Here is a 13,285-nt window from a genome sequence, read left to right as displayed (position 1 = left end):
TATGCCATGTCACACAGTGGCATGAGAAGTAGGTATCTCCATTGTGCCCCCAAACATTTCCCACCGCCATCTCGCAAATCCCTATGAGATATGTTCTCTGAATGAGGAAGGGCAAGAGTGGTGTTTGAAGAAAGCGAAAGCCTGGGTTTCACCTGGGTTTTTTGCTTTAGGACTGCCCATTTCCCTGCTGTGTTTATTGGTCTATTAGGGCTACCATAACAAAATACCATAGACTGGGTGACTTTAACCACAGAAATTAATTTTCTCACAGTTCTGGAGGCTAGAAGTCCAAAATCAAGGTGTTACCAGGCTTGATTTCTCCCAAGGCCCCCCTCCTTAGCTTGCCAAAGACTGCTTCCTTGTTTTGTCCTCCTGTGGCCTTTTCTCTGTGTGTAGGCGTCCCTGGTATCTTTCTCTTCTTATAAGAATAACAGTCTACTTGGATTAGGGCCCCGCCCTTATGATATCATTTAGCCTTGATTACCTCTAGCAAGGCCCTATGTCCAAATCCAGTCACGTTGGGTGTTAGGGCTTGAAAATGAATGAAAAGTAATTGCAAACAACATTGAATAATTGTGACTTTCAGTTGTTCTGTATCAGTTAAATTTTTGTGCTCTTTTCCCTGTGTATGTGGTGGTTCTATTTTTCTCCAATAAAACTTTTATTTAAAAAAAAATGAATAGGGGGGAGGTGTTGCATAATTTGATCTACAACACTATGTGATCTTAGATAAGTCACTTAACCTCTGGCTTTAGTTCCCTAAGGTATAAAATGAAAGGTTTGGGGCATATGGCTTCCTTTGTGCTCTTTGATTCTCTTATCTCTTTGGGAGAGTTCAGCTCTTAAATATTAATTGAGAGGGTGACTTGTTTTCTAGAGTGAGACCAGTGGGTTATGTCACCTTCTCTGTGACCTTGCCTGTCCACTGAGGAATCCCTAACTGCTGGGCTTCCATCGCTCTTCTAGCACTTTCCATACTCACCGCATTGTGTTTGTAATGATTTGCTGGCACATCTGTCTTCCCCACAGTCTTTGCAGACAAGATCTCCCTTCCTTATGTTAGCTTGAGGGGGAAAGGCCACTCCTGCCATGGAGGAATTGCAAACAGAAGATACCAAAGCCATATTCTAGGCCCTGCTTTTGTTTTTGTTTGTGCATCTTACCTCCGATGGGCACCCTGCTCCCTCTTTATTCTCAGCCCTCACCCCATTGCCAAAACTGACAGTTTATTTTATTTCCAGTGGTAACAGGACTACATCAGATAACATCTGTGATGTTCAAGAAAGTACAGATAGGTGAAGGGGGTTAACAGTTGCAAAATTCCAGTTATAAAATAAATAACAAGGATATAAAAGTACAGCATTGGGAACACAGCGGATTTAAAAAAAAAAAAGTACACAGTCAAGCAAGCTCACATGTTATTACAAAGAAGAGCTACTGACTTTGTTAGGCGGCAGAAAGGGGCCTCTCTGGAAGAGAAGGTTAATGTTCATTTTCACAGTGAACTATAAAAGGTCATAAGGAGCAATAAAATTTTCATAGTGCTTATGCTGTCTCCTCTTACTTGGCCTGTGTTCCTGATCCCGTCTAAGGCAGGAGGTATGTGATTTAGAGCCTTAGTTGATCTGCATAATCCATTAAAATGTCACTTTTTTAATTGCAGAAGCTATTCCTCTGCAGTACACACCTGCTGCTGCTGGAATTTATAGCCAGGACACAGTGTGATTTGTGTTTGGAATGAATGTAGCCATCTCTACCATCCTGAGCTGCCCTCAGTAATGTTGCTCTGACTGTCCTCAGAAACTGGAGGCAAGTAGAAATGATTCCTCCACCAGGAAGTTCTGTTCTCCACCTAGCACCTCTGTGGACTCACTTCCCTGCTTCAGAAATTACTCTGCTGGTGCCATGTTTACACAGGGGAGAAATGTATGTGCAGCATCAGGTAAGAAGTGATTTTGAAGGCGGCTTTGGAAATTGATTGCTGATAGCAGATTGGTGGTCATGGTTGGACCAAGAAAATGCAGAAGGAGCTTTCCTTAGTGTACATCATCGGGAATGGCTTGGACAGCATAGAGTGGCTCGCTTCTAAAATCGCAGGACTGTGTGCCTCTAAAGTACCAGATTTTAGGCACACTGATATTGGACTCACGCTTTTGAGATGTTCACCAGAAAGACAAGCGCTCCTAGAACAGGGGGAGGCAGCTGTGAAAGCAGAGGTGTGCTGATGCTGGAGAGGATGTGGACATAGCCAGAGAAGAGAGGGAGTCTGAGATGCTTATGAAAATCACCTAAAGCATGGAGATGTGATGGTTCAGAGCTCCTGGTGGGTAAGAAACAAGCTGAACCAAGTGCTGTTCCTCTGAGTCAACTGTGGAGCTTCTTCAAGTATGGATAGCCTAGATCCTGGAGAGTCTGGCTCAGTAGGTCTGGGATGGCTGTACCCAGAAGCTAAGCCAGGTTTTGGGAACCACCAAGATGAGAAACAGGAAGGAAAGCATGACACTGCGAGTAGCATGACACTGTGTAAAGAGTGTGGGCTCTGGAGTCACATGGTCAAGTTCAAGTCCCACCTAGGCAAATCACCACTGGAAACCCCATTTCCTGTACTCTTTCCAAGTGTGCTTTTCTGGGCCTCAGAAACTGGAAAACTAAAAATTCCTTTTCCAGGGCTTTCATACAGGTAGGGATCTGGATATAAGCTAGGGTCAGCTAATCAGAGGAACTTCCGTGATACCCAGAATCAGAGGTTACACCTCTGCTACTACTCTTTCTCCAGGATAGCAAAGGCATGACTATGTTGGCTTCTTTTCTGTGGTATCCCGACTCTTTGGATGTACTCCTGGAAGCTTAAGCCATTCCTTAAGCTATTTATTTATTATCCCTGGTAAACCCCTTCCTGCTTATCCTGCTTGTCTGTAATGGAAATATAGCTGATACACAGGGACAATAATATTTTAGTCAAAGTGTTGTTGGGAGGATTAATGAGATAACATATGTCAGATATCCATAAGCAGGTAGCCCTCAGTAAAATTAAATACTTTCCAAAAGGAACAAAATTTCCAACCAGAAGACCCTAGAGGAGACTTTTGGAGGATTTCTTGTGAATCAGGGAATCAGTCATGTGGTATTACTGAGCATCTGTGTGCACTTGTATCTCAACGTTGAAATTCATGGTTACCTGGGTGTGTCCAAGCTACCTGATAATTCATACCACAAAACACAAAGCCTTGGCACCCAAAATGGATGACTGTAAAATCCATTCCCAAATACATACTCCTGTTGGAGTGTTTTGTAGAACCTGTACATGGAATCTCCTTGCACAATAGGCATATGTCAAGGACACAGGCTCTGGAGTCAGCTGCACAAGTTCAAATGCCTTGTTCCCCTCTTTAGCTTAGGTTAGTAACTCTTACATACTCTTTTCAACTCTCTGAGCTCAGCTGTAAGATGAGGGTATTGAGAGCATCTACCTTAGCGTCGCTGTGAGGCTTGAATGAATTAATGCATCTGAAAGACTCAGCCTAGCCAGGCACAGTGCAAGTATGTATATAATGAATGTTAGCTATTGGTAGATTGAGAATGATCTAGATTTATCTAGAATGCTCTATCTAGAATGATTTATCTAGAGTGCTTCTTTTGAGTAAGAACTTTGCCTTGGGCCTTTTTCACAAGCTAGTTTGCCATTTCTCCTGGATAACCTAGACAATGTACAGCTGTAGGTATAGGCCTATCTCAGAATATTCTGATTTTAACGCTGTAGATGACTAGATAAAATTCCAGTGGCTAGATTGTCTAGTTCATTATATTATTGCAAGAAATATTCATTAAAAGATGATCAAATGTAGGTTTAAAAGTAGGCAAGAAGTATAGATATCCTGGCATTTTTCTCAGAGTGACTGGATGTTTAACAATTTAGTGGACAGGGATAATAATTATGCTACAGTGGGATCGTTATTATTATTTTGTATAAACACATTTAGACTTTTGAATTTAGCTAGCATTTTGTTAAAATATTTACCTTTCCGTGCTGCAGTGGTGATAATGATTAAATAAATATTATAGCCATTTTTTCCCCAGACAGTATGGTTTATTTCTGTCTCATAAGTATTCCAGAGAAAGGAGGTGCAAGGCAAGGAGGTGGTTCTGCATCATGAAGCCATCCAGAGACCCAGGTTCTTTTCTCTCACTGTTTAGCAAGTTCCTTGTTTATGAAGTCGAAGCTGGCTTACCAGTTACATATCTTATGTTCCAACCTGAAGGAAGGGTATGTAAGAGTACAAGGATAGCATTTTCTTTTTTTAATTTAATTTTATTTATTTATTCATGAGAGACCCAGAGAGAGACAGAGACATAGGCAGAGGGAGAAGCAGGCCTCCCATGGGGAACGCAATGCAAGACTCAATCCCAGGACCCTGGGATCATGACCTGAGCCAAAGGCAGACGCTCAGTCACTGAGTCCCCCAGGAGCCCCCAGCATTTTCTTTGTACAAAAAGAGCATTACTTTTGCTCATGTTCCATTGGTGAGAACTGAGTCACATGGTCACACCTCTCTGCAAAGGATACCCAATCTTTTTTTTTTAATTTAATTAATTTATTTTTAAAATTCCATTATAATTAACATATCATGTTATATTAGTTTCAGGTGTACAATATAGTGATTCAACAAGTCTTTACAGTACTCAGTGCTCATCACAGTAAGTGTACTCTTAATCCCCTTCACCTTTTTCACCCATTCTCCCCAACCATTAGTTTGTTTTCTATATTTAAGAGTCTGGGTTTTTTTGTCTCTTTTGTTCTTTATTTGTACACATGACTGAAATCATATGGTATTTGTCTTTCTCTGAGTGACTTTTTAAAAAAATTTTATTCATGTATTTATTTGAGAGAGAGAGCACATGCATGGGGGCACTGAAGCAGGGAGTGGGGGCAGGAGGGCGGTAGAGGGACAAGCTGACCTCGTACTGAGCGTGGAACCAATGTGGGGTTCGATCTCACAACCCTGGGACCATGACCTGAGCCTCAATTGAGAGTTGGGCCCTCAACAGACTGAGCCACCCAGGCGCCCCTCTCTGAATGACTTATTTCACTTTGGGTCTCAGGGTACTTATACTCTCTAGATCCATCCACGTTGCAAATGACAAGATTTCATTCTTTTTTATGGCTGAGTGATACTGCATTATGTGCGTGCGCATGCGTGCCATATCTTCTTTTTATCTACTCCATAGTAGACTGTTTTCTAAACCTTTTTAACACTTTGTCTCCTTCACCATCAGCTATGGCAGAAAGGTAGTTCATAGCTGAGAAAACTGAGGCACAGAGACAGGTAAAATGACTTGCCCAAGGTCACACAGCAAGTACCTGTAGAGCTGGGCTTTTCATCCGGTCTGTTAGATCCCAGGGCTCATGTTCATACCCACTGAAACTGAAGAGAGAAAAGAGAAAAGAAAGCTGAAAAAACATTGCACAGAGTAGAGAAGCCTCTGTGTATGGAACCTTGACACAATGTCCCTGCCCCTGCACACTGTGCTCCGTTGATAATGTGGTGCAGTTGACCTCAGGACATGAGGGACAGAGGCCCTCAGCAGTGCCTTCTCCTGGGTTCTCCCCACACAGTGGTCTGAAGTGTCAGCTGGGAAGCTTTCCTTTCAGTCTCTAGATTTATAATAAAACCTTATCAAGCATCTTCAAGGAAAAGTGAATTTCAAGTGTTATGAGATGTTTGGGCCTACAAAAATGAGTAAAATGTAAATAAAGTAAGTATTTTGCAGCTTAATAGAAGATTCTGTCGTAGAGAAATGGAATCTTATTCTGGAGGGGTCAGAGTTTTTTCTCACCAAGGTGGAGGGGGTGGTGGTGGTTGGCAATTGTACATAAGCTTTTGATGGTCAAGTCTTTGGTTGCTAGTAACATTTACACATGCTGAATCAGAAATGAGGATTTTCCTGGAAGGCTGCAGAGGATACATCCCAGGAGAGAATACAGCTGGGCTTGGTGGGAGAAGAACCATCATCTCAAGGGCTGGCCAACTTCCTCTTCTGTCTGTCTGTCTTTCTATCCCTCTTCCTTTGCCCCACACATTCTCTCATCTCTGCTGCTCTCTGTCCTCTCCTTTATGTTTCTCTGGGCCCATGGTATTTTGGAGCCCAGTGTCCCACACATGATCAACTGAACACTTCTGTGGTTCGGGACAACCTGATTGCGGCAAGGCCAGAAGTGACTGACTTCCCCTGGGGCCAGTGTTCACTTGGCTGATTGGCGATAGGGGATGGTAGTGAACCAACTTAAAGTTTTTAAGAGAGAGTATTTTGTAGAGAAGGGGCTGTGTGCTGGACGGATGTTCCAAAAGGTGACTTCCACAGCCGGACACAATGACTATTTATTGATCATTTACCTTATACAAGACCCTCTTCTATCTGAAGATGGAAATCAAGACATCCTCAACTATTCCATATTCATACCCCAGTCTAAAGCATCTGGACAGACAGGTGTCCAAGGAGGTAAATAACAAAGGAAGATGAAGCTACAGCTCTCTCTGTGCCAATAACAAGGGCGCCTTGCTTGGAAAGTGGAGTTGTGTCGCAGCGTGAGCTACCCAACTGCTCCTCACTGTTCCAGCCATCTCTTTTGAGGCATCTGGTTTACTGAAAGATTTACAATCTGGAAAACACCAGAGGTTTATCTCCTTAGAGCTTAAACATTAAACATGGTTTCAGAGTAAACTGGAAGAAGAATAAACTCAGCAAAACTAGACTGAGAGTTTATGCAAAATCACTGAAAAAATATGAAACAATGAAAAATCTAGTCTGGACAGTTAGTTTCCCAGAAGGCGTGGTGGAAGCCACCAACTGGTCAACCCTTCAACTGCATTATGTTTACAGGTCTTGGTTGACAGCGCTGGCCTTGGTGACATCTCCAGAGGATTTTCCCCTCACTGTTCTCATTTTCTGTGTCAGATTTGTAGGACTTCACTGAAAATCCAATCGCTACAAAAATGAATTGTCTTTTAGAAAAGTTGATTTCTTCTGACTTGGTATCATTTTGCTTTTGTAAGAGGAGCCTATGGAGTAGACTTTGAAGAGGCTTTGCCTAAACACTTGCTGGTGCTTTACTTAATCACAGTTTTATGAACTCTTTGCACACTACCAGCCAATTTTACAGCCTCAGAATCTTGCTCAGGAGACAGACACTGATTTTTCCTGCAGTTGATTTTAAAGGCTTTACCATCTGGGATTTTTAGTAACTTGTGAATAGCAAATGGATGCCATGTTTTCAGGATTTTGTAGTCCAAACTGTAGGAGTGGTTTTGCAGGAAATGCCTGTTAATAAATAAATAACATAAATGTGTTTCACGTTCATTTGTGGAGCTAGTAATCAAAATAGATTTTAATAACTGATATCTTGTTTAATTATTGCCTGAATGCCTAACTTAGTGGATAAAAGGCAAGTGTTAGTGTATTGCTTTGGATTTCCTGAGAACATTTAACCCCTAATAAAAATACCATTTATCTTCCCCTCTCCCACAGCAGTATTACTATGTTCAGAAAATAGAAACCAGCCAGGGGTTAATTGACTTAATCAGGGATTATATTTGCTTGCAAGGAGCAGAACGCATCTGAACTAAAAAGGCTTATATTTTGGAAAGCATGCTAGGGTATCTCCTGGAATCCAGTGGTTTGGAGTATGGCTGAGTCTGCCCAAAATGTGGAACCAGAGCAGCTAATCTCTCTTAGTTTCTCTTATTAGGGTCACACTCAGAGGTCATTGCATCTTTTCTGTTCCCTCTTTCCAAATCAGCGTGTTTTTTTTTTTTTTTTTTTTTTTTTTTTGTGGCATATGTGAGCACCAAACATGGCTTTCTGTCTTCCGTCACTTCCCTAGTCAAGAAGCCAATATGGGATGATAAGGTCTGTGAGTCCCAGTTTCAAATTCCTGGAGAAAAGTTCAGTTATCCATTCCTGGTCCAAGCATCTGTGGCCAGGAAGCCACAGTCACGTAATTAGCAGTCTGCTCAGCAAGAGCTGTGAGAGCTGATGCTCAAGGATAGAGTGGGGCAGGTGATACAATGAGGTCCTCTCAGGTGGGTGGTGAGGAGGAAATCATCAGTGTCTTCGATTCCCCAGGTGTGGAAAGAGCTGATTTGCATACCTGGAAATGACTTCTGTTCCCTGGCCCATCTCTCTTTAATCCTCCTGATTTGTTCCTGTTCTTCATTGGTCATACTTTCGCCTCTTCCCTTTGCTTGTCCTCATTTCACTTTCTGTCTCCTGTCTCTCAGTTGATGCTTCAGAAAAGTAATATGTCTGGTGGTGGAAAGAGCTCTGTCAGAGGCAATCCAAGAGCAGCCTCTCATTCAAGACTTAACCAGTGCTAGACCTTGGGCAAGTCACTTAATCACCCTCAGCCCTGGTTTCATTTTCTGAAAATGAATGGACGTAGGCTGAGAGAAACCTTAGAGATCACCTTTCCCAGGGTGCTAAATATCTGTCTACTGACACTGTCATTCTACAAGTACAGCACCCATGGCAGACATTGCTAATTGAGCCCAGCATGCTTCCCTGTTGATCCAGGACTGTGTTTAGAATCCTCCACCACAGTTCAGGCAGTCGCTGCCAATCAGATGGAGGCAATCGACCTTTGAAACGTGACCAATTAGCCATCTCTAAGCAAGACATGGAAGCCCAGATGTCTAACATCTTTTCTTCTTCTCACTTTCCTTAGAGAGATGGGATATGTGAAGCCATTATTCCTAATTCTTGAAATTTTGAAGCACAGAATAACAAATGCCTTCATCTGCCCTTTTCTTCCCAATTATTCATTCTTTTACAAAAACTCTGTTTACTTTCCAACCTCCATCCAATCCAGCCTTTAATTTCTCCTGTGGCTGAAGAATCGACAGTTCTTTTAGCAAAGATGAATCAGCCATGTTTGTCTGGGAGCCTCAGAATTAGCCTGGCTCACTTTGCAACTGTGTGGTGGCAGGCAACAGTGAGAGTTATTTTACTTTTTGAAAATATGTTTTCTGCAGTTATATTTGGACTGGGAAAAAAGATCCTTGCAGTCTCAGCTCAAATTACATTCAATGTTCCTAATTGCTGTTACCCTCAAATATGATAGTGAGTGAGGTCACATCTTCAGTTTACATTTCTTATCTATATTTACAAATGACACAGCTTTGCAACATCTGCTCTGCTTACAGAGCACTCATTTTTGCAGATGATGCAGCTGTAATGGCTGGTGGCACAATTGTTTCCTCGACGACGATGCTGGGAAACAACCCTTCCTTTCTGCCTTTCATGCTGGTTGCCTTTTTAAGTTGCCTTCTGGAGTTCATGTCTCCAGGAGAGATGGGCTTAAACTTCTAAAGCAGCATATTTTTATTATTTTTGCTGAAAGGCTTCTTCCTAGAATAGTTACTGATGGCAGTCTGCCTGTGGCAAGGCCACCCTGTATAATAGCTCTGTAGGTAGGGAAGCTATAGGTCTAAAATAAAGGAGACAAATGTAAAACCTTTGCAAAGGTTGGACCTGGAATAAAATCTGTATCTCTAATGCATAGGCACCCAGTGCTGGCTTTCCAGTCAAGAGCATCCTTGGTGTTCAGAGAACGTGGCCATCCATTTTATTCCTTATTTCCTTGGAAAGGGGTGGTGCTGTAGATGAATGAGAAAGAGTGGGGGTGTGGTTCATACAGACTACATTTAAATGCTTTCCTATTGTTATTTACTTCCATTTTAAAATACGATAAATTAATAAAAGTGAGGACTTAAATACTTTCATTTCTGGAGCCAACTGTCCTTTTGCAGGAAATGCAGAGGATAGAGGAACATGTTCAATTGCACCATGAGCATGCATGGGCCCAGTCCAGACTGGAAACTATAGGTTCTTCATCAGATATGGTATAAGGAAATAAAAGGAATGGAGGGGAAAGCCTGGAGATTAAAAGACACTTAAAAGACATGACTAATTTTTTGTTGTTGTTGTTGGGTAAGATTAATTCATGTTAGGATGAAACTATTTGAAAACGATTTCTTGGCTTAAGCCATGCCACAGTTAATGGGGTTTTATAAATGACTTAATTTTGTAGCACATTCTTGTGCTACAGACAATGAACATGGGGCCCCCAAAGTGATTTGCTTCAGTCTAAAAGGGAGCCAGTGGGAGAACCGTGGTGAGAATCCAGATTTCCTGGCTCATGTGTGATGCTTCTACTACTTCCCCTGAGGATGATCATTATCATACATTAATTTTATCTTTGAGTTCATTGACATAGATAAAATCACAACAGAGTTGACTACATAGTGGAGACTCTTTGTGTTAATCTGTTCTGTTAATTGCTTTTCAAGAAGATTGGCTCTGACTTTGTCCTGTGTAAAGTGGCCGTAAGCCCAGGAGCTGTAACATTCTCTGACTTATGGATTCACAGAATAAAGTTAGTCTTTTGCTTTCTACTTGCTCTGACGTTATAAAGTTGGTTTCATTGTTCAGCACTATTAAAATGCTCTAAGGTTACAATTAAAGCTATAAAATAATCTTTACTTTTTTTTTTTTTTTTTTTTTAAATTTTTTTTTTAAATTTTTTTTTTATTTATTTATGATAGTCACAGAGAGAGAGAGAGAGAGAGGCAGAGACACAGGCAGAGGGAGAAGCAGGCTCCATGCACTGGGAGCCTGATGTGGGATTCGATCCCGGGTCTCCAGGATCGCGCCCTGGGCCAAAGGCAGGCGCCAAACCGCTGCGCCACCCAGGGATCCCAATAATCTTTACTTTTGTTATTAAATTTTATTTTCTCCCCAATAGTTCCTGCACTGATTTAAATTACTTATTTCCAAATATGTAGCACTTTTCTTGGGGAATCCATTCTTAAATAGGCTAGATGTTTTGAAAAGGGGAACTGCTTGATAGAAATCTTCAAATTTTTTAATAAAGACATGTGTACATACAAGCAATTCAGCCAACAAATTCCCTTTACTGAAATAGGTTTTAGGTTAAATTATTCAATATTTCAATCCAGTTTGAGAGAAAATAGATTTTAATGAGGGCTATATAATATGCTATATTATGCTACAGTGACATGTTTGTCATTGATTATTTTTACTTTTGAAAAGAGCCAGGATTTGAGGCTCAATTACAAGTAATTAATAATCCAACCAATGTGCCACAAAAAAAAAATTAATTTCTCTTGGTATTTGTAAGAAGTCAACAATACATGCAACTAGTTCACTGGCAATGGTTCTAGCAATTATTTACTGTGAAAATAATAGCAATTCAAGGTGGAAGATAGAAATGTATGTTATTTATCTTCAGATTGTCCTGGTGACGAGGAGGATGAAGGAAAATCCATTGCCAGTGCTGAACAATTATGTCTAACGATTTGGGTTATTACTAGATAGACCAAGGCTTTGGGAGATAGAACAGAAACTTCCATTTATGGAATACATTTAAACTTTATATAGATAGATCTTACTACTACTTTCTACCAAGTAAAAGAAAATGTAATCTCAGAAACTTCTAAATTATAGAATTTTAAAAAAATAAATGCTATCTTGATATCACATGTAAACAGTAGAGCAAATAAACTATTAATGAAAATTATTTGCTCTGAACATGTTGGCTATGTTTTTGAGTTTTGACACTTCTGAAGAGTTTGAAAATTATTGACTTAGAATAAATATTTTCTTCCTTTTTACCTAAAGTTAGTTAAATTGTTATTCAGTCCTAATAGGATCGGTCAATAATTTCTTTTTATAAGCATCTGAATTAACAAATCCTGAAGTGGTGATATTCATTATTAATGAGGTTAGACTTCTGTAGTAAAACTTATGTCTACATCAGTCATCAATGAATATGAATTAAGGATTAATAATAATACTTGTTATTAATATGAGCAGCATATTCTGCTTCTTGGCCCCCACACAGATACTTGCAGGTTTTTAGAGTTTAGTTATAAAAAGAACATCAGTATCCATGAAGTATCACACAGGCTTTCCAGTGGAGCATTTTTCTTGTATGTCTCTAGTCAGGGGGGGAAACAATCAAATTTTTGATATTATCATTTTACCTAAATCAGCTTAGTGCCCAAGAAGACATTAGAGCCAGTTTAATGATAGTTCCTTACATTCGTTATACAGAACTTTACAGATTTCCTGGTATTCACCCTTATGTTCTTTCAAGTGATAAATATCTGTAGAAGAGTTGGGTTTTTTTGTTGCTGTTGTTTTGTTTTTGTGTGTAGAAGAGTTCTGAATAAGTCTGATAAAATATGCAGTGAAACGAGCATACCGGAGCAGAATTTGTCAGCTATGTAATTTCAGAGAACATGTTTTCAGATTTCATGAGGGATTTAGTCCACCCATAAGTTCTCCTTTGGTTTTTCTGTATCTGAAATTGCACAAGGGCAAGGACTTTATACTCTGAAATGATCTTAAGTTAGAGTTTCCTCAAGGTATTCGTCAGAGCAGTGATTCCTTAGGATATTAGCTGGTATCACGCAAAAAAGAAAGAGTTCCACAGTCAACTAGTTTGAGGATTTTCTAGATTAAATATAACTTTTGTTTAAGACTTTTGGAGACTTTGGTGTACTTGTCTGCACTGTGAATCTCCTGGAAGAGATTTCCTAAGCTTTTTTTGAATACAAAACCTTTTTTTCCCCTCAGATTGTCACATGGAACCAATATTTGTGGGAACAGTTGTTGAAACATGGCTACCTTTGCTTATTCTCAGTTTTAGAGACTGTCAGGTTGATTGGATGTCCTTAATACAGGATTATTGTCTTTTCAACCTAACAAAATACTGTGTGAGATGCAAAGTGAATGCAAAGGTCTCTGCCTATCATGAATAACAATGTAGATAATGTAAGGTTGAGGCTACAAATAATCACCTTTAGGAAAACATTTGAGAGTGCAGAGTTTGGCCTAGGATCATACTCTTTGAACCTTAAATGCAATGAAAAGTCTTAAGTAACATTCTCTTTTTGTGTCTATGTATGCTTTGTGGACTGCTTGTTGTCTATGTATGCTTTGTGGACTGTTGTGTTGACTGTCACAGACTTTATACATTTTAATTTATTGATAATTTATGCATTAACTAATTCGTTATTATATATACACATGCATTTTTTATAGAATCGCACAAATGTGATCCTGGAGTATAAATGGGTTTCTACTTCTTTTTTTTTTTTTTTAAGATTTTATTTATTTATTCATGAGAGACATTGAGAGAGAGAGAGAGAGAGAGAGAGAGAGGCAGAGACACAGGCAGAGGGAGAAGCAGGCTCCATGCAGGGAG

General features: G+C 40.1%; 1 protein-coding gene across 6 annotated transcripts in view; it reads left to right on the top strand.

Moving 5' to 3' along the window:
- Nucleotides 1-1,817: 1,817 nt before the first annotated feature.
- KIAA1549L (KIAA1549 like) overlaps nucleotides 1,818-13,285 on the top strand; it is a 138,011-nt gene continuing 126,543 nt past the window's right edge. For 2 of the 6 annotated variants that reach the window (XM_038563061.1, XM_038563060.1), the window contains exon 1: nucleotides 1,818-1,942. In XM_038563061.1, coding sequence (XP_038418989.1) covers nucleotides 1,906-1,942 — 37 coding nt within the window. In that variant the 5' untranslated portion in view covers nucleotides 1,818-1,905. The remainder of the gene's footprint in view (nucleotides 1,943-13,285) is intronic. The other 4 variants (XM_038563059.1, XM_038563062.1, XM_038563064.1 and 1 more) reach the window with 3 other exon arrangements.

Source organism: Canis lupus, chromosome 18, assembly GCF_011100685.1.
Source record: "Canis lupus familiaris isolate Mischka breed German Shepherd chromosome 18, alternate assembly UU_Cfam_GSD_1.0, whole genome shotgun sequence".
Classification (NCBI taxonomy): Eukaryota; Metazoa; Chordata; class Mammalia; order Carnivora; family Canidae; genus Canis; species Canis lupus.
The sequence above is the reverse complement of the archived record's forward strand: the minus strand, read 5'-3'. Positions and strand labels throughout refer to the sequence as shown.